Here is a 19,631-nt window from a genome sequence, read left to right on the forward strand (position 1 = left end):
CTCACTGGATCAAAAACCTACAATGACTTGTCAGAGGCTGCGTGCACCATTTCCTCAGTCCTTCTCATATCTTAAAATCCCAGCAGTCATTCCTCTTAGAGTCATTCCTGCATTAGTAATGTAAAGAAACAGCATATCTATTTTTGAGTGCTACTTTGAAGTGTTTATTGAATGTTTTACTTTTTTGCTTGATTACTTTCATTTCTCTTCTAATTTCTCTCTAATCCAGGGGTGCGCAGTTCAGAGTATTTTAGAAGTCTAGTCTTTGCTTTTATCTTATTCATGGAAAGATTTTTCTCTAGCCTAAATTTTATATTTAGGCTTGAAATCTTCCAGATTTTATGAAATCCATTCCTACTTTTTGCTCAGTAAATGGTAAGAACAGTCCTTCCCTGCCCTCTGCATAGTAGATTCTCATTCTCAAATTCTTTGTGAAATCAAACATTGGCCTCCTTTTAGTACTGTAAACAAGCCTCATTTATTTTCAGCCTTTTCTTATTCCTCTCTTAATTATGTAACTTGCAGATACTGCTAACTGACTTAGGGAAGATAACACAGTAAATGACACTTACCATGGTAACATAGTTTAAGTTAGACAATATCATGCATTTCTTTGACAGTCCCTTTCACTTTTGTTTATAAATAATGAAAAAGAAATGTTCTAAACTCTTGAAACTTTCTCTAATATATCCTCTTAAAAAAAACTTACCTGCCACAGCCACCCCGGTGGCGCAAGGGTGTTAAGTCTCAGCACTATGAAGCTATTGGCAGCCACTGCAGCACAAGTTCGATCCCCAGGCAAGGATCTAACCCACATGGCGAAGTGGACCTCTCCTGTCTCACCTGCTGCTTCCCTCAGCAGTGTATCTCAGTAGATCTGCCTGTTCTGCTCCCCAGTCTGTCTCTGGTGAATCCTCTCACCCCCTGTACCTCTGGCTACATCCCAGCTCTTGTATGGATAAATAAGTAAATGTTTGGAAAAAAAAAAACTTACCAGCCAAAGTTTTATAACTAATAAAAGCCTTTCTCATGCCTACCCTTATTATGCTTTAATTTAAAAATGAATTCTAAAATTTAATTCTTAAGTCATAATCCCTCTCTCCAGGACCGCAGTCTCGCAACTGGACTCCACTTTTTCCCAGGGCACTAATTACTCTGCCATGCCATTTATTTATTTTGTTCATTGCCTATCTCTTCATCCCCTGGAATGTAAGCCCCATGGGGGGCAGAGACTCTTGTCTGTTTTCTCACTGCTGCATTCCAAATGCCAAGAATATAGAGGGATTAGACATTCAATAAAAATATATTAAATGAATGAATAAAGTTGTACCCTATCTTTAATACTGTAATATTATGAAAATAGAATTCCAAATACCAAGCGTGGTGCAAGTTCAAAGCTAGGAATTAAAAAGCAAGCAATTTTATTTCCTTCCAGAGTACAAAGTGGATCAAAGGGGACCATCTGCATGATAAAATGACCCCTCAAATCATCAAAGTACAGAGAAGCTGACACAGGGAAAATTCAAGCAATACATCATTTTTTTTTTAAGATTTATTTTTATACAAGAACCAGGGTACAGGCCAGATGCACCGGAGGGTGAGAGGATTCACCAGAGACAGAGCAGGGAACAGAACAGGCAGGCTGACGAAATACACTGCTGAGGGGAGCAGTGGGCGAGACAAGAGAGGTCTGTTTCGCCATGTGGGATTCTCGCCAGCCAGCCAGGATCAAACCAGCACCGCAGAGGTGGCGGACAGCTTCACAGCGCTGCGCTCAACCGCCTGCGCCACCAGGGAGGCGCCAATATATTATTAATAAAGGAATAACAATTGCATTAGCAGTTTTATAAGCAGATGACACAGAATAGAAAAGTTGAAAAATATAGCTTGTGAATTCAAAGCACAGATATGGCAAAGGAAATAAAATTTTGAATGAAATTTGGGTTTCCAGGACTCTTCTCCCACAAAAAAATTTATTGAGATATAAGTGACATATAACATTGTGTAAGTTTGAGAGGCAGGTTTCCAGGGTTTTCAACTTTAACTTGGGTATTTTATTTTAAATGGCTACAAATCTACCTGTTGATCATGGCTGATATGGGGTTACATATGGAATACTACACTATAATGACACTATTATTCAGTGGCCAAGTAGAATAGATTGTTGTTGCAAAGATAGGTATGGACCATGTTAGGAAGAAAAGGAAAGCTGGATGAGAACAGAATGAAAAATGTAAAACAAAACAAAATTGAGGTAGGGAAAATATAATGACTAGAGGGAAAAGTTAGAGGTAGGGAGAACCTTAGACATTATCTCACCCAACTGTTTCATTTTATAGATGAGAGAACTGAGGTCCAAAAAGGTTAAGGTCAGAACCAGAAGTTAGTTCATAGTACAGGTGGTTATCAGTGGAAATTGTGAGCAAATTTTAAAGGGAAGGGAGAGCATATTAAGAAGGTTGAACCTGAGATCTAGAGCACAGAGAGAAAGAGGAGGCTGCGGGGTAAGAGTAGGTGTGGTTCAATTAGAAGAGCAAACTCTTTTTTTTCCCTTAAGATTTATTTATTTTTACAAGCACTGGGGTACAGGCCAGAGGTGTGGGAGGGTGAGAGGATTCACCAGAGACAGAGCAGGGAGCAGAACAGGCAGAAGGACCGAAATACACTGCTGAGGGGAGCAGCGGGTGCAATAGGAGAGGTGTGCAGCGCCATGTGGGAATCTCTCTGGCTGGCCAGGAATCGAGTGGGCGCTGAAGAGGCTGCAGACAGCTTCACAGAGCTGCGCTCAACCTGCTGCACCACCAGGGAGCCCAGAAGAGCAAACTCTTCAAAATTAAAGGTGGGACATTTAAGAAAGGGTTTGAGGTCTGAGCAAAGCCTGTTGGCTTCACTGTGTCTAATAACATCCACCTGTTTTTCAGACAGACACACACCCTGTCCGTGTATAATTGATAAAGAGAATACAGTGGGACAGCAGTAGAGACAGAAGTAGAGTAGAGAATACAGTAGAGACAGCAGTAGAGACAGAGCAAAATGGAGTACTCAGCATGGCTTAGAGGAAAGGGTAAGCATATCAAAGTTCAACTACACCTGAGCTGGAAATCAGGCTAGTTGTATAATCACAAGAAAGTTACTTAACCTCTCCGACACAAAACCTCATTTTAAGATGGGAATGATCCTACATCATTTAAAATGGGAGAGGTATTATAAAAGTAGATAAGAGAATTCATGAAAAATATCCAATGTGTAGTAGAAACTCTGTAGATGTTAGTTCTATGTCAAACTGATCCAGGCCTAAGCCCAAATGGCATTTCCTTGGTAATCCAAAGGCCATCCCAGCCCTAAGTGCTTTTTGTCACTCTGAAAAGAAGGGGGAAATGGAAACACATACCAAGGAGGTTGAAGTGCATGAGAAAAAAAACCTAGGCATGGAACCTCAGAGTCTTGGTATTGCTCAAGTAAAGAACAGCTGTTGAAGGATCATGGCCGACCCGATGTCCTCTCCATGGTCTAAGCTGAGTGTCCCATACTTGCCTACTGATACCGGTCAAAACACAGCAACATCTTAGGGTTTTATAAAGAGTCATAAAAAATGGAGTTATCTGAATAACTCTGGTTTTATGCAATATTAATAGATGAATGAAATGTAGTATTCCAAAATAAGAATAAGGTAATTTTACACTGCCTTGAGAAGCGAACTGGTTTTTACTTTTTTACTTTACTTGTTAGGTTCTGCCCTCTATTATCATAGATGTTTTCATTTCAAAATTTTTTTCTGCTACTGTGCTAAGAATTGCCTCCTTCTGAAAGCTCCCCAGAGGCTAAATCTCAATACCAAATTCTTTACGAAAGACTGTCTCTTGCATTCACAGAATGGACGTGATGAACAAACAGATCGTTTTACCTTCCAAATCATACCTTCCTTTTTGTACAGTGAATTTCAAGTCCTTGGTTAAGTTTTTTTGATCAAAGCATATAGAATGTTACTTGTTCAAAAACGAGCAGTATTTTATTTTCCCTCCTGTTAATTAATTTGTTTCTTGAATTTCAGCTCAGAAATCAAAAGTGTGTCATGTCTTCTCACCCAGAGATAAATAAATAAAACACTGCAAAAGGCAACAGAAACAATGAGCTCTTCTGTTGCAGAAGAGCTGCCCTGGCTGAGCCCCCGGCACTCACCTTGCCATCACACCAGATGCTTTCATTTCCCTCTGGATCAACATCGTCCGTTGCCAAGGTGAGGCAGACCAGTCTCCGTTTCAGCCCCTTGGCTTTAATCTGTTTCAGTGCTTGCTTTCCTATGAAGTCTGCTGGCTGCAGGAATCCAAGATAATGATGATGAATGAATGCTCAGACACTGTGACAAGGTTAGAGATGCAAGCATTTAAATTTGTCTTTGCTATTTTCTCGCCAATTACACATTAAATAAAAATACAGATTGGATCAAATGTCTAGACAAATATTTCTTAGTCCTCAAATGACAGTCTCAGCCGCCTATTCCTTCAGAATAGGTTAGACTTAAGGATAATAACTTGTGATAACAATTTTACCAGAACCATCTAGGCAGAAAAACATAAGGCATGATGTTGCAATGGTAGATTATGAAAGTGACCCTTATAGCTAATGATTCTGGACAGTGGTACTGGCTGGCAATGAGCAAGGCACAACTCAATTTCTACCTAAAGTAAGCTTTTTACAAGAAGGTAATTCACTTTTTGAAATGTGATGCCAAAACCACCTCAAAATGCTGTATATGTATTTTTTCCTTTCTTAGAATAAAGATATTGGAAATATATTAGCCTGCTGGGTTGCATTCATTAGTTCTTTCAGGATATTTATTGAGTCCTGACTATGTATGAGGCATCATGATCAGTCCTATGTGTGTTACAAAATTAGTCAGACACACACATTTTGATCAAACAGTTTATTCTGACAGTGTGCTTTTGAACCTTTTTTTTTTCTCCTTCCATGCAACACATGACAGATGATATTCCTACTAGTGCTCTCCCCTGGGCAGGCTCAGGGTTATTCCCAATGCAATGAAAGTGAGTAAGAGTGACATTTTTACAAAGACAACCTTGAATCCATTCTTATGCATTAGGAAAAAAAGTCTTTGGAACAAGCAAACTTCAGGACTTTCACAGTGTTAGCAAACCACCTTCTGACTGAACTGAACAAACAGATGAGCAAGGCTCCTCAAAGGAGACATTCAGCTAATAAAGGAGATACATTCAACCATCAGAACGTCAAGGACACTGGACAAGTGTGAGAAACTAGTTAGAAGCTAAGAGTAATCAGTGCAAAGGAGAGAAGTCTGATACCAGTGGGTGCTGGGGTAAGGTTTCTACATAAATGTTCCCAAACAAGTACCTATTATCTTATGGGGGGAGGGGGAATTTGTGACAAAGAAATCATATCTCCAGTGAATGAAATTTAGAGATGACAGTGTGAAAAACAAATTTCTCGAAACAGTTCTAGTATACAAGCTAGTCTCTGAAAGCAAAGAAAGGAAACAACAATTTTAATTTTTCCTGGTGGTAAGAGGAAAGGAAACATTATTTCAAACCAAAGATGTTCTTCACCATCAACATCTAGGATTTAAACCATTATTTCTGCACACAAAACATAAGGTGTGAGTGCAACAGGTCCCCCTAATCTTCAGTGAAGCAGCAGTTCCGGACCTTACAAGTGCTCTGCCTGAGACCCCTCAGTTTACTCCCTGACTGATTCAGAGCTTATAGATAAGCTCACAATGTAGTATGATTTCTGTGGTGATTGCAACTTTAAATTGTTGACCTGCCTAGGAAGCTAAAGAAAGCTTCCATTGGCCAAGGTTAAAACAATGTGCAGAAAGAAAATCCAACTCTTCTCCTCCCTCTAATGTAATTCAAAGGGTGAAACCAAATACAAAGCTTTATTATGAATACAATGAAAATGAGATAAAGAATCTAAGACTGGGGGCCCCCTGGTGGCGCAGTGGTTGGGACGCAACCTATGAAGCTATCCTCAGCCACTGCAGCAAGAGTTCGATACTCGGCCAGCCAGGGAGCAACCCATATGGCGCAGCAGATCTCTCTTGACTCACCCGCTGCTCCCCACAGCAGTGTACTTCTATCTGCCTGTTCTGTTCCCCACTCTGTCTCTAGTGAATTCTCTCACCCCTGACAACTCTGGCCTGTACCCCAGCTCTTGTATGCATAAATAAATAAATCTTAAAAAAAAAAAAAAGAATCTAAGATTGGAACCTAAGGTACTTAAGACATCTACTTGGAGAAAATGACAACAAACTTGTAGGAGATTAACAAATCATAGTGAACCAAATTTCACTAAAGTATGTATATCTAAATAAGGAAAGAACTATAGAGCAACATTTTTTGCTTACTTTTAAAAAGAAGGCTTTCTATCATAAATATAATATTATAAATCATTGATACTTCAATAAAAATACAATTTTTCAGACTGATTGTATATAGGAAGGCAACTGATTTTTTTTATATTGATTTTTGCATATTTACACAATGGAATACCACTCAGCAATCAAAAAAAGACAAACTAATGCCATTTGCAGCAATATGGATGGAGCTGGAAGGGATTATGCTAATTGTAATAAGCCTGAAGGAAAAAGATAAATATTGGATGGTTTCACTTATATGTGGAATAAGGAGAAACCAAACAAAAGGTCGAGAAAAGGACAAAACTAGCAAACTGACCATAGATCTGAGGCCTACAGCAAGGGAGGAAAAGGGTGGGGGAGTCAAAACAGAGGAGAGTAGAGCACAGAGGAATATAGTGATGGATGATGTGGTAGCGGGAGAATTATGGCATCTAAACCTGAGGGGCGAAACCACTTACTGCACAAAAATGAACAACAATGTAAGAAAAAAACATACAATTTTTAATAACCTAATAAAAGTAAACAACACATACTTAAAATACAGATTAGAGATAACTTTAATCTGCCTCTTGAGACAATTCTCCTTCCCAAATTTATCTTGTGCCTGATTTGGGCAGAGGCAACGTGGGGTTATGGCATTTCATTCTCATTTTACTTGGCTTTCCTCCCAAGATTGCAGATTTTATTCTACTATGCAATTATTAATTACAAATGAGAGAAGAAAATGTACTGAAGGTTAATGCTGTGATTAAAATTGGTGCTTTCAGGGTGACCTGAGAACAAAAATATATCTTTTTAATGAGTCACTGCCCAATTAACTATATAAATAGCTGCTAATGTCATTGAGAAATGTATACATTTCTGGGGCACTGAAACTATAGCTTAAAAATAATTTTGGCTTTTTTTAATTATTAATTTTAAAAGAAAATAAGTCATTAAAACAGTCACCTATAATACATACTAAATATAGATGAAAACATTAAGTAAATTTTAAGTGAAATATAATTACTTATCTCTTATTATCTCTATTAAAAAGCAAACATGAATCTAAAAGGAAATGAAGGAAATTAAGACTATATTTTTGGTGGTGATTCTCAAGGCAATGGAGAGTCATCAGATATGTGTTTCATGTGGAATCTGGCAGGAGTAAGGATAGGAAAACTTTGATGCTGGCAGTCAGGGTAAAGGGCTCTCTTAGACCAGGGTAGAAATGAGAAAAACCTCATCTTGCCCTTTTTCTGTTTGATATATTTGGAGTCAAACCCATAAAAAATTTTAAGAAAGTCATCAGTTTGATTTGATTTGTTTTTTACTCCAAAATTGTTTTAAGCTAAATATCAAAAGTTCCCAAAGGTGTAAGAGAATCAGTATAAAGTCCAGGTCCCAAGAGAGACCTCTTTAGAAATCAGGGAAGGCACTGGTTGTGAGATTATGCTCCTGGTTTACAGGAGTGGAGAGAATAGCAGAGAGACTGCTGGTTACCAGCTACTGTAACTGGCAAAGTGGAGGAGATGACAAACTGTCCCTCAATCCTTTCCTGAAAAGTTTCTCATTTAAAATGGGGTTTTGGGTCTCTCTGGTGGCACAGGGGTTAAGTCTCAGCACTATGAAGCTACAGGCAGCCACTGCAACGCGAGTTTGATCCCCAGCTAGGGAGCTAACCCACACCTCTCCTGTTTTGCCCTGGTAAAGCAGACCTCTCCTGTCTTGCCTGCTGCTCCCCTCAGCAGTGTATTTCAGTAGATCCACCTGTTCTGCTCCCCACTCTGTCTCTGGTGAAACCTCTCACCTCTCCTCTATGCCAGCTGGACTGGCATGCAGCCCAGCTCTTGTATGCATAAATAAATAAAATAAATCTTTAAAAATAAAATAAAATGGGGCTAGGAGATGATTGTTTAAAAACAATCCTCTCATCCTAGCTAGAGGAACCAGGCAAGAGAAAGATATAAAAGGAAACCAAATTGAGGAAAAGAAAGAAGTAAAACTATTGTTATTTGCAAATGAAATGAAAAGAGCTGAAGGACACATACCAAGAAAACTATAAGACATGGTTAAAAGAAATAGAAGAAGACACAAAGAAATGGAAAGATATTGCCTGCTCACAGATAAGAAGAATCAATATTGTCAAATGGCCATCTGACCCAAAGCAATATGAAGAGTCAATGTAATCCCAATAAAATTTTCAATGGCATTCTTCAAATAAAAAGAACAAACATTACTGGAATTCATATGGAACTAGAAAAGATCCCAAATAGTCAAAGCTGTCCTGACAAAAAGAGGAAGAATGGTGATAGCACACTTTCAGACTGCAAACTCTACCATAAAACCACAATAATTAAAACAGCATGGTACAGAGAAACAGACAGACAAATGGAATAGAACTATGATTCCAGAAATAAATCCACACTTATATGGATTTGGATAGTTAATCTATGAGGAAGGAACTAAGAATGTACAGTGAAATAAGGAAAGCCTCTTCAAAAAATAGTGTTGGGAAAAATTGGACTGCCACATGCAAAAGTATGAAACCAGATCACTATCTCACACCATACACAAAAATCAACTCAAAATGGATAAAAGATTTGGATGTAAGATCTGAAAGTATAAAATACAGAAGAAAAGAAGCAAAACACTCTATAAGTGAAGCTTCAGTGATGTCTGCAGATTTATCCAGCAGCAAGGAAAACAAAAGAGAATGTAAACAATTAGGATCCATCAAACTAAAAAGCTTCTGCACAGTGAAAGAAATCACAACCGAAACACGAACACCCTACTGAGTGGTAGAAAATATTTTCACACCATACATCTGACTAGAGACTGATATCAAAGATCTGTAATGAATTCATACAACTCAACAAAAAGAAAACAATCAGCACTATTTACAATAGCCAAGATATGGGAACAACTTAAGTGCCCCAAAACAGAGGGGTGGATCAAGAAGATGTGGTGTATATACCTAATGGACTATTACGCAATGATTTTTAAAGATAAACTCACACCATTTGCAATAACATGGATGGAGCTGGAAGGGATTATTCTAAGCAAAATTAACCAAAAGGAGAAACATAAATACCAGATGGTATCACTTGTACAGATGTGGAATACAGAGAAATAAAACAAAGGGTCAAAGACAAACTTTAAAGCTGACCATAGTACTGAGGCATTCAGAGAGGGTAGAAGGGAAATGGGTGAGAATGAAGTAGGGAAAGAGCACGATAGACTAGGGCAGAGGACGATGGCAGGTGCTTCAGTGGTAGGTGTATGGTGATTACACCTGAGGGGTAAATTCTATACTTCCAAAACACCAACAAGGATGAAAGCCAATGAAACATCAGAAATAAATAAAGAAAATTCAATCCTCTGTTTAACTTACCTCACTTAGCATTATACAAGAAGACAAATACTCTATGATCTCACCTATAAGTGGAATCTAAAAAAGCTGAAATCTTACAAGTAGAGAGTAGAATGGTGGTTTTCAGGGGCTGGAGGGTGAGGGAGCTAAGGAGATGTCATTTGAGGGTACAAACTTGCAATTAGTAGATAAATAAATTCTGGAGCGCTAATGCACAGCATAATGGATGTAATCAACAATACTGTATTATAAACGTCAAAGTTGCTAAGAGACAACAGCTTGACTGTTCTCACCACAATAAAGAAATAATAACTATGTGGGGGTGATGGAGGTGTTAGCTAAGATAATATGGTAATCACATTGCAACATATTACAGTATCAGATCAACATGTTGGACCTCTTAAACTGAACCAATGTTTAGGCAGTTGAAATTCATTGGTCCTAACTAATCATTCTCAGTCTTTTTGGAATCTTTAAAAAAAAAAGGATGCCTGATTCCTTACCCCCGAAATTTTTTATAAATCAGTCTGGGATGCTTCCTGAGCCTAGGGATTTTACTCTAGATGATTTTAATGTGCTGCCAATACTAGGGGTCACTGAACATTTTCTGCTTCCTTAATTTCCATTACATTTACTCTGAAATTTCCCCAACAGGCATGGGTGCTTTTATCACTACAATGCCTTAAAAATTCCTTTTTAACTTGTTGTCTGAACAATGATTTGTTTCCATGATAATGTTTTCATAATGCTAATCTAACCTTTACTGAATACTTTAGCTGTAGTAAGTCTGGCAGTGATCTTTTCCCTCATCACTATCACTTGCTTTAAATAATCTTCCCTCAAGAGGGATCCTGTATTTTCTAGAACACACATTGTCTTTGTTTTGCTTTTTAACAATCCTTCCCCAAAGAGAGACCTTGTGTTTTCTAGAGTCAACATTGTCTTCTGACTAGTAGTTAATTTATATCACATTTTCTTTTTCTACCAATTAGAAGCCCAAAATAGGAAAAGAGAGAGACAGAGATTATATAGAAAAGAAATTCTCATCTGCTTAAATATATTACACTTAGTACTTGATTCCTGGTGAACCTTGGTTGGTGTTCTCTGGAATGTGGCCAAAGATTCAGTAATTCCAAGGGGGGAAATCTAAGAATAAAATGACTCCTAAGGCAGCTGATTTTCCTTGCTCTTCATAAATGCATTTCTTTTATTCTCAATTTCCTAAGAAACTATTTTTTTCCCAAAACAACTTCCTTTGGAACAAAATACCATTAAAACAGTGATATGAGTTGTTTCAGGTAAAAAGAGTTTAATTAAGGAGATTTGAAAGTGTATTTCAGTATTTTCACCTGTATCACAGTTCTGATTAACACTTCCTGTCAGCGCCCTACAAACTCTCTCCACAAGCTGGCACTGTTGCATGCTTCTAGACAGCCCTCCTCAGGCTGAATATATTTTCAGAATTAAATTTAAGAATGTATCCTAGGTTGGGGGAGTGAGGGGACCCAATGGAACATGGTGGAGGATTTTTGGGTCATTAGTGGTGGGCATGGTGTGAAAATAAACACTGGTAGCAGTTTGAACTTATAACCCCCAAAGCATACATAATGATATAAGCCTACTTATAAACTACTCAATAAACATAATTGGGGGGGGGAATGTATTCTACAGCTTTAGATCCCGAAGTGCCATTTATTTCAAGCTTCATGAGAGCTGAGAGCTATAAGGAGTTATATCTGCAACTTTGATATCTGTGACCTAGAAAGGTGTCTAAGAAATGTTGACTAGAGGAATGAATGTGTGCACACACAATTGTGTATGTCTTCACATATGCCAATGCCATGATGGGGTTGGGGGCTGAAGCGCAAACAACTCGAAGAGGTAAGGAAGGCAAGTGCCATCACACCATCCTCCTTTGCCACCTACAATTTCTTCAACATGCCATTTTTCTTTTCCCTACTTTTTGTACTGGTTTTGACAAGGCAATTGACTGTCCATCTCCTCACCTACCTATCTTCCTACTTAAGATGGACAGTTATTATGACCCTATCATAAAATATAAACAGTTATCAGTTATAACTAAACTATGACCGTGGGAGCTGTCAGTTATAAAATGTAGTCTGTGTAAATTCTATTATCTATTACCACGGAGAGAAATTCCTGGGTGGTTTTCAAGGCTGATGAGCCCATGATGGGAAGAAGAGCATGATGGGTTAGGAAGTGCAAGAGTGAGGTCAGAGTTCAACCTGGATGTCATCAATGACTGCAGTAGGGTTACTTTACCTCTCCACACCAATTTCCCCTCTCTTAAGTAATGGGGTGGTACTGAGCCTTCTCTAAAGGCATCCCTCGCTCCAAACATCCTGCATCTCCATTTCTTCATGTTGAAGTTATACAATCACTATGTTAACATTTATGGGCCAATCAGGGAATTCTACATATTTGTTTTGAAGAGAAAGAAAGACAAGAATTGATTATAAATGAGTGTAAAATGTCAGGATTTTAAAAAATTGGTATTGATTATAAATATTCCTCTGTATTAGTTGCTGCTTCTTTGGTTTTCATATAGGATCATTTTTTTAAGTAATATGGACTTGCATTATGTACTTGTATAAAATATTTATACAAGGACCCAATATTTATACAAGTTCCCAATATTTTATACAAGTACCCAGCCAGCTTGGGTAACATTTTGGTTTTTAGGCACAGTACCTGAAATATCAAGTTACATAGTTTATTTTATAATGTTAGTAAGTTCTTCTGACTTCTACGAAACCAGGACAAAGTCATAAAACCACCAACTAGGATCTAAACCAAGTTGATACAACATATTCACCCATCCTGTAAATTAGTAAGGATCACTGTGATTAGGTTAATACACACTAACGACCTGAACTGACATAATTGAAAAAGACTGGCTTAGTTAGGTCCTGGTCTTTGGGCTACATAGGCCTTCACCCAACAAAACATAAGAAATTAATTCTGTAGCACCAGAATGAGAATCAACAATTCAGAAATCATAAAAAATATACCACATATCAAAATTATTATCATTAAACAGCTCTGATTTGAGCTTTGGTTATTGAAAAAAAATTAAAGAAACTAATAAACACACAAACGACACCTGCTTATAATCATAAAGAGAGTTTTAAAAATCCAATTTCAATTCCAAGAGATCATTTATCCATGCCATGAGCCCAAAACAATATTACCCACACACTGAAGCAGAAGAGTTGATTATTTACCTGTTAGTAACCAACCACAGAACTTTAGTGCTTCCAAGAGTCAGGCCATTTTTATCCTTATTTTAAACATCTAGACTAAGACTTCTGCTATCAGAAGGAGCAATCTGTTGCTAGGGTCTGGTCCAATTCCAAGCACCTGCTTTCTCTGATCTAGAGGCAGATGGCACATCATAAAAATAAAAGTCATGGGGAAAATGTACAGAAAGATATTCCCTTTAAAACCCTTTAGGAGGTACTTTTTCCTAAAATCTAATATTATAAATATACATGTTTATGCTAATATCTTAGCTCAGAATTTGAGAACTGATGCAGGGGCATTAAAGTTTCCTTAGCCTAATTCATATTCATGTGTTCACATATTTCCATAGGATGGGAAAACAGCCTTTACTTTAAGCTTATTAGTACCTAAGGCAGAACAGTTTTATTTTTGTAATGCTAGCAAGTATCCTAAGTAGCAGCAGCTGCTGCCCCAACCCCTCAAAACAACCACTAACTGTATTCTATGAGGCTCTCTTACAGGAACTAAGGCACAGCTCAAAGGGTATTTGAGTCAGCTGGGGTTGCTAGAAGAAAATACCACAGATTGGGTGGTTTAAACAATAGGAATTTATTTCCTACAGTTTTCAAGTCAATTCCAAGATCAGGGAGTCAGCAATTTGCTTCCCCTGTGAGTCACCTCTTCCTAGTTTGCAGATAATCACCTTCTGGCTGTATCCTCACATGGTGGACAGAAGTCTCTTCCTCTTCTCATATGATCAATCATTAATGCCAACTTAGGGGGCTCACCCTCATGACTCCCCTGAAGCCTAATTATCTTCCAAGCCCCCCTAAATACCATCATATGGTGGATAGAGGCTCCCTATATGATTTGTGGAGGTACATAAATATGTAATCCATAACAATGGGATATTTTCATTTATATTTGTAGGATTTGTAGAGATGAGCTGGAATGTAAAACATTGACCCATAATATGCTTTTCCACAATAATTATGTAGGATGATACTTCTCAAACTTTAGGTACATTAGAATCCCCTAGAGCTTGTTAAAACCCAGATTTCTTGGTCTGCCCCCTAGAGACTCTGATTTAGTAGGTCTTCTGTAGGATCTGAGGTGGGATCCACATTTCTGACAAGCTCCCAGCTGATGTTGATGCTACTGAGTGAAGACCATGCTTTGAGAGCCACTGACCTGGGGGTTTGTTATGCAATGGTAATATCAGTTAAGAATCTTTGGACTTGCATTGGCTTCTCAGAAAATATCCCATTTTTGCTAAAAATAAAATCATTATATATTAAACAGTTCTAAACTGAGTTTGGTTTTCATTTACTTATTCTCAGAAATTGTAGCTACATACAGAGACGCTTAATAAACAGATGGATAGATCTGCTGAGTTGAGGCTATGAGTACCCAGGGAGAGTCTATTTAATGTAGTTTATTAGTCATGTGTTACTTCACAAGCCACCAGGATTTGCAAGAATATCTGCTGACATCTTATCTTTACAAATTTTTTCAAAGATTATTTATTTATGCATACAAGAACTGGGGTACAGGCCAGAGGTGCAGGGGGGTGAGAGGATTTGCCAGAGACAGAGTGAGGAATAGAACAGGCAGACTGACTGAAATACATTGCTGAGGGGAGCAGCGGGTGAGTTAGGAAAGGTCTGCTGCTCCATGTGGGTTAGCTCCCTGGCTGGGGATTGAACTCATGCTGCAGTGGCTGCAGATAGCTTCATAGGTTGCCTCTTAACCCCTTGGACCACCAGGGGGCCCTTTATCTTTACTAATTTTTATCTTAAAATTTAGACTTAGTCTTTACACCCACCAAATGGGAGAAATATTTGCATAGCATACATCCAACAAAGGTCTAATATACAAGATCTACAAAGAACTCACACAAATCAACAAAAGGAAAAGAATCAATCAAAAACTGGGAAGAAGAGCTAAATAGACACTCCTCCAAAGAAGACATACAGATGGCCAATATGCACATGACAAAGTACTCACCATTACTTCTCATCAAGGAAATGCAAATGAAAGCCATAATGACATGCAAATCAAATCAATTAGATGCAAATCAAGACCACATCTCCCACCATGAGAATGGCTCATATCAAAAAGACCAGAAACAGTAAGTGTTGGCAAGGATGTGGATAGAGAAAAAGGAACCCTCATACACTGGTGGTGGGAATGTAAACTGAACCAGCCCCTAGGCAGAACAGTATGGAGGTTTTTCAAAATATTAAAAATGGACCTACAATATGGTCCCCAAATCCCTCTTTTAAGTATCTGCCCAAGGAATGCAAAACACTAACTCACAGCAGCACTATTTCCTATAGCCAAGGAGACAACCTAAATACCCAAAGGCAGATGAGTGGATTAATAAGATGGAGTACATATACACAATGGAATACTATTTCGTTATTAAAAGAAAATATGAAATCTTGCCATTTTTGATAGGTTGAATAGTAGCAGAGAAGATTATGCTAAGTGAAAAAAGTCACAAAGAGAAAGGCAAATACTGGATCATTTCACTCTCATCAAATACAGAGAAACAAAGCAAAAGAATAGATAAGTTTAAACCAAAACAACCCTAGAAATATGACTGTAGATTTGAACCTGCCAGAGGGTTAAGGGTGGAGGGAAAAATGAAGAGGGGATGGGTTATGGTGGATGGGTTATGGATTATGGTGGATGATGCTGGTGGGTGTGGTGTGGTAACAGACATTTGAACAAGTGTGATGTTACACCTCTAAATTATATACTGTGTTGCAAAACAATTTTACCTCAATAAAAAAAACACAACACAATAAAAAATGATAAATAGATTTAGCCTTTGAAGTTTTGTATCCTGCTATCTCACATCTACAAGCAGGTTGCAATAGTTCATTTGAACAGATCAAATTTTGACAAAATCTTAATATAAAACACTTTGAAGTGCTTAGTCTTATGTTCAATTCACTTGTCCTAAAATCACAATTAAGTTTTAGAGCTTGACTGTCACAAAACAGCATCAAAGACTTACTCAAGCACATTCTGGAATGTAAACATACCTTATTTAGCTTTACAAAACATTCCAGTCCAGCTTCCAAGGGATTTGTATCACAATTCATCTAAAATGGAAGCACACATTTTAAATCTTAGATGAGTGCAAATCATTTCAGTAACATCAGTTTCATTTTTTATTATTAGTATTATTTTAGGGAAAAGAACACTTTGATTTTGAATGTAGGAAAAAGAAAAACCATGGACTGGTCTCTAAAATAATTTTTTTATTCTAAAATTCAATCACTACCTTTCAGAAAGTACTGTTATCTGATTGGCAAATTAGAAGCTAAAACTCACAGTTTGTTTTCATGGCTCTTTTATTATAATAAACATTTGAGGGGTATCACAACATGATGTTCCTTCCAGAAAGAAGACTTCCATGTGTTTAATATAAGAATTTTACATAACTACAGTTAGAAAATTTATCAAGTAGTTTACTTATAATTAGCCAATAAGTAGGAAGAGAAAACAGATGGTAGGAAAAATGGGTTCTACAGAGCCAGGAAAAGGAAAATATTAAGGGCGAATCTCAACCTCTTCAAATATGTATGAATAATTACAATATTCTTCAAGGAGGAGATAAAGCCACTATTTAGGACAATATATGAAGTTAGTGGTGTGTGTTCATTTCATTTATTTTCTTGTTCTGTTTTGCTCTAAGGAAAGTGATCTAAACCCCATAAAAGAAGCTAAATTAAAAAAAATAAAAAACACAACACAGAAATCAGATTAACCAAATAATATAAACTTATTTTCATGATGTGAAATGTGCTATCATATTTCCTAATCAATTTGAACCATTCTAAAATTATTTTCTCTCTGCTCAGTTTCAGAATTTCTCTTAAGAAAAACATCAAAACAATGCACAGAAAACTGTGATTGCTATATTAACACTAGAGGGCGTGCTGGCACCGCTGGGAAATTCAAGGGACATGGAATATAGAGAAGCTCTTAAGAGGTGTGCTTAGAGAGGAGGAATGAGAATATAAAAGGTAAGAGGGTGAAGAAACGCCTCACTCCCAAAGGGCTATCTCTGTTGCTTCACTCCTTAGAGTGTGGGACCGGTTGTCCTCTATTCTCCCCCTGCAGCAGCCTCATCCAAGGCCCCATTATATCACTGAGAAACTCCTGAGAGAACATCTTAACTTGTTCCAGGTCCCTGTGCTTTCAGTGACTCCAGAAGCCTGTACTCTCCACCTCAAGCCAAGTGCTCTGCCCAGTCTAAATGCTCTAGTGGCCCTGCCTGTGCTTTCAAATCCACTTTACCTTCCAATTGATTCTTTTATGTGCTAGGCACTTTGCAAACTATGTCTAATATCTATAATGACTGTATGATAAAGATTATCTTCATTTTATAGAAAAGTAAACAGGGGCGCTAGAAGTTTAAGGCCGCAGAGCTAGTATGTGGTGGAGGATAAATGCAATTCCACGAATTGAAAAAGTTAAGGAGTACAGAGATAGTCTGCCATATTGGAAATAAAGTAGGGGAACAGAATTTGAACCAGTTTGAATACTTCATCTGGATCAAATTGTTCACCGAATCTTTATCTGATTGTTTGTAGAGTAGGGATAATTAATACCTGAAGTCCCAACTCCTTGCCCTAGAATCACCAATGATACCTTCTTCGGGGCGAGATGAGAAGGTAAATGAAATTGGTCATATGAAAATGGTATGTAAATATACAAATAGGAACCATTAGTTTCCATTACGAATGGTAGGAGCAGGTTGGACAAATGCATCCTAGACCATCAACCCATCATCCTAGACCATCATCTCAGAGAGATATCTTTTGTTGTTTCTTTTTCCCAAAAGGTACACAGTAAAAAGAAAATGGGAATACAGAACATGTCAGAGGAGGAATAGAGACTATGAAAGGTGGTCCTCAAACCCTGTGGGGACAGGCTTCCTTGGAGCAGTCCCAGTTTCACATTAGTCAGAGATGGTACAGGGCTCTCGGCCAAGCAGGAGAAGTTAGGGCAGAATAAACGTTATGTCAGGATTCCACTGAATTTTCAACTATGAAACAGAAGAGAAATACCTTTCCCCCCATTAAATTGTTATCTAATAGTATATAAATACTCTTACAGTTGGAGCCAATGTCAATGTAATTAATACTAGCCCTTATATAAAAATCCTACAACACACATCAAGTTTTAATGAAGGTGTTAGCATTGCAAACCTCTGACCCCCAGGCTCTGAAAGCTTTCTCCAGTCTTAAAGCATTCATGGCATATGTTCCAAAATTGTCAATTCCCTCCTCCTGGCCAGCATTCATGATAGCATCATAAAGAGCCACGGAATCTTCTCGTCTGTGGTACAGCTCCCAACCCAGCTCACCTGAAATAAACCCACAATTGCCACAAACCAGAGTAAGGACAATGATCAATAGGCCTAACGTGCATTAGCTAAAACACAAAAATAAATGAACAGATTTCATTTATGCAACATAGGCATCATGGAATTTTAAAAGACCAGTTCATCAAAAATTTGCAACCAGGGCCTCCCAGGTGGAGCAGTGGTTGAGCTCTGGGCTGTGAAGCTGCCTATAGCCTCTGCAGCACCGGTTCCATCCCCAGCTACGGGGAGAGGGTCCCACATGGCACGCAGACCTCTCCTGCCGCCCGCTGCTCCCCTTGGCAGAGTATTTTGTCAGTCTGCCTGCTCTGCTCTGCTCCCCGCTCTGGCTCCAGTGAATTCTCTTACCCTCCAGTGCTTCTGACTGTACCCAGTGCTTGTATAAATAAATAAATAAATCTTTTAAAAAAAAATTTGCAACCAAACCCCACTGAGAAGGAGCCTGACACATCACAGACACATTTATACTCAATCCTGTCAAACAGAGGGCAGTACCTAGGATACCTCTTACCATGATACAGAAAGGCTGTAAAGCAGAAGTTAATCCTGACCCTTGACCACAGCTTCAGTAAAGTATTTGGCACCTTAAGTAAGTAATTGGCATAGCACACTTTATCAAGATAAGGGATTTACAGTTTAGATGTCTTAACCCCCAACTCCTTGCCCAAAAATCACAAGGTTAAAAAATATATAAAATAAAGTCAACTGATACTTATTCAAATTATCTTCATTGTGGGATAATTAAGTTTCTACAGCTCCCCCCCCCAACACACACACACACACACACACACACACATACTTTTTTCACACTTGGTCATTTCATTCACCATTAGAACTGTGGGCAATACCAAAGACAATGAAATTTAACCCAAACAGTCTGGTTATTATTCTGTTTATGTACTATTTTGTTTACCAATTTGCTAAGGTTAGGTGAAGGATGGGCGGGGGAAAGGTAGAATGGAGTCTCAGGAAAGAGCTCTGGTCTTTAATACTGTGTGTTCTCTTTGTACCAATGTTGAGGGCTGCTGGTGATATTTTTTTCCCAGCACATGTCCCTAATATGAGACATATGGAGCTGAACAAGAGCCTGGGTACCCAGTACTCCGTCTATGCAAGGGAAGGGAAGTCTAGAGAAAATTAGAAGTGAGCCCAGAGCACTAATGGGGAGTAGGAGGGTATTCATTTATCTCTGTATCTAATACCTGCAATGCTCAAGGTTAAGTGTTATATGAAAACTT

The 19,631-nt window shown here is 38.2% G+C and overlaps 1 protein-coding gene across 2 annotated transcripts in view; it reads right to left on the reverse strand.

Moving 5' to 3' along the window:
- DMGDH (dimethylglycine dehydrogenase) overlaps positions 1 to 19,631 on the reverse strand; it is a 58,048-nt gene that overhangs the window by 2,479 nt on the left and 35,938 nt on the right. For both annotated transcript variants that reach the window (XM_037529154.2, XM_037529156.2), the window contains 3 exons: positions 18,218 to 18,375; positions 16,043 to 16,102; positions 4,180 to 4,314 (listed from right to left, as the gene is read on the reverse strand). In XM_037529154.2, the coding sequence (XP_037385051.1) occupies positions 4,180 to 4,314; positions 16,043 to 16,102; positions 18,218 to 18,375 (353 nt within the window). The remainder of the gene's footprint in view (positions 1 to 4,179; positions 4,315 to 16,042; positions 16,103 to 18,217; positions 18,376 to 19,631) is intronic.

Source organism: Talpa occidentalis, unplaced genomic scaffold (assembly GCF_014898055.3).
Source record: "Talpa occidentalis isolate TD23 unplaced genomic scaffold, MPIMG_talOcc4v2.1 talOcc4.6, whole genome shotgun sequence".
In the NCBI taxonomy this organism is placed as follows: Eukaryota; Metazoa; Chordata; class Mammalia; order Eulipotyphla; family Talpidae; genus Talpa; species Talpa occidentalis.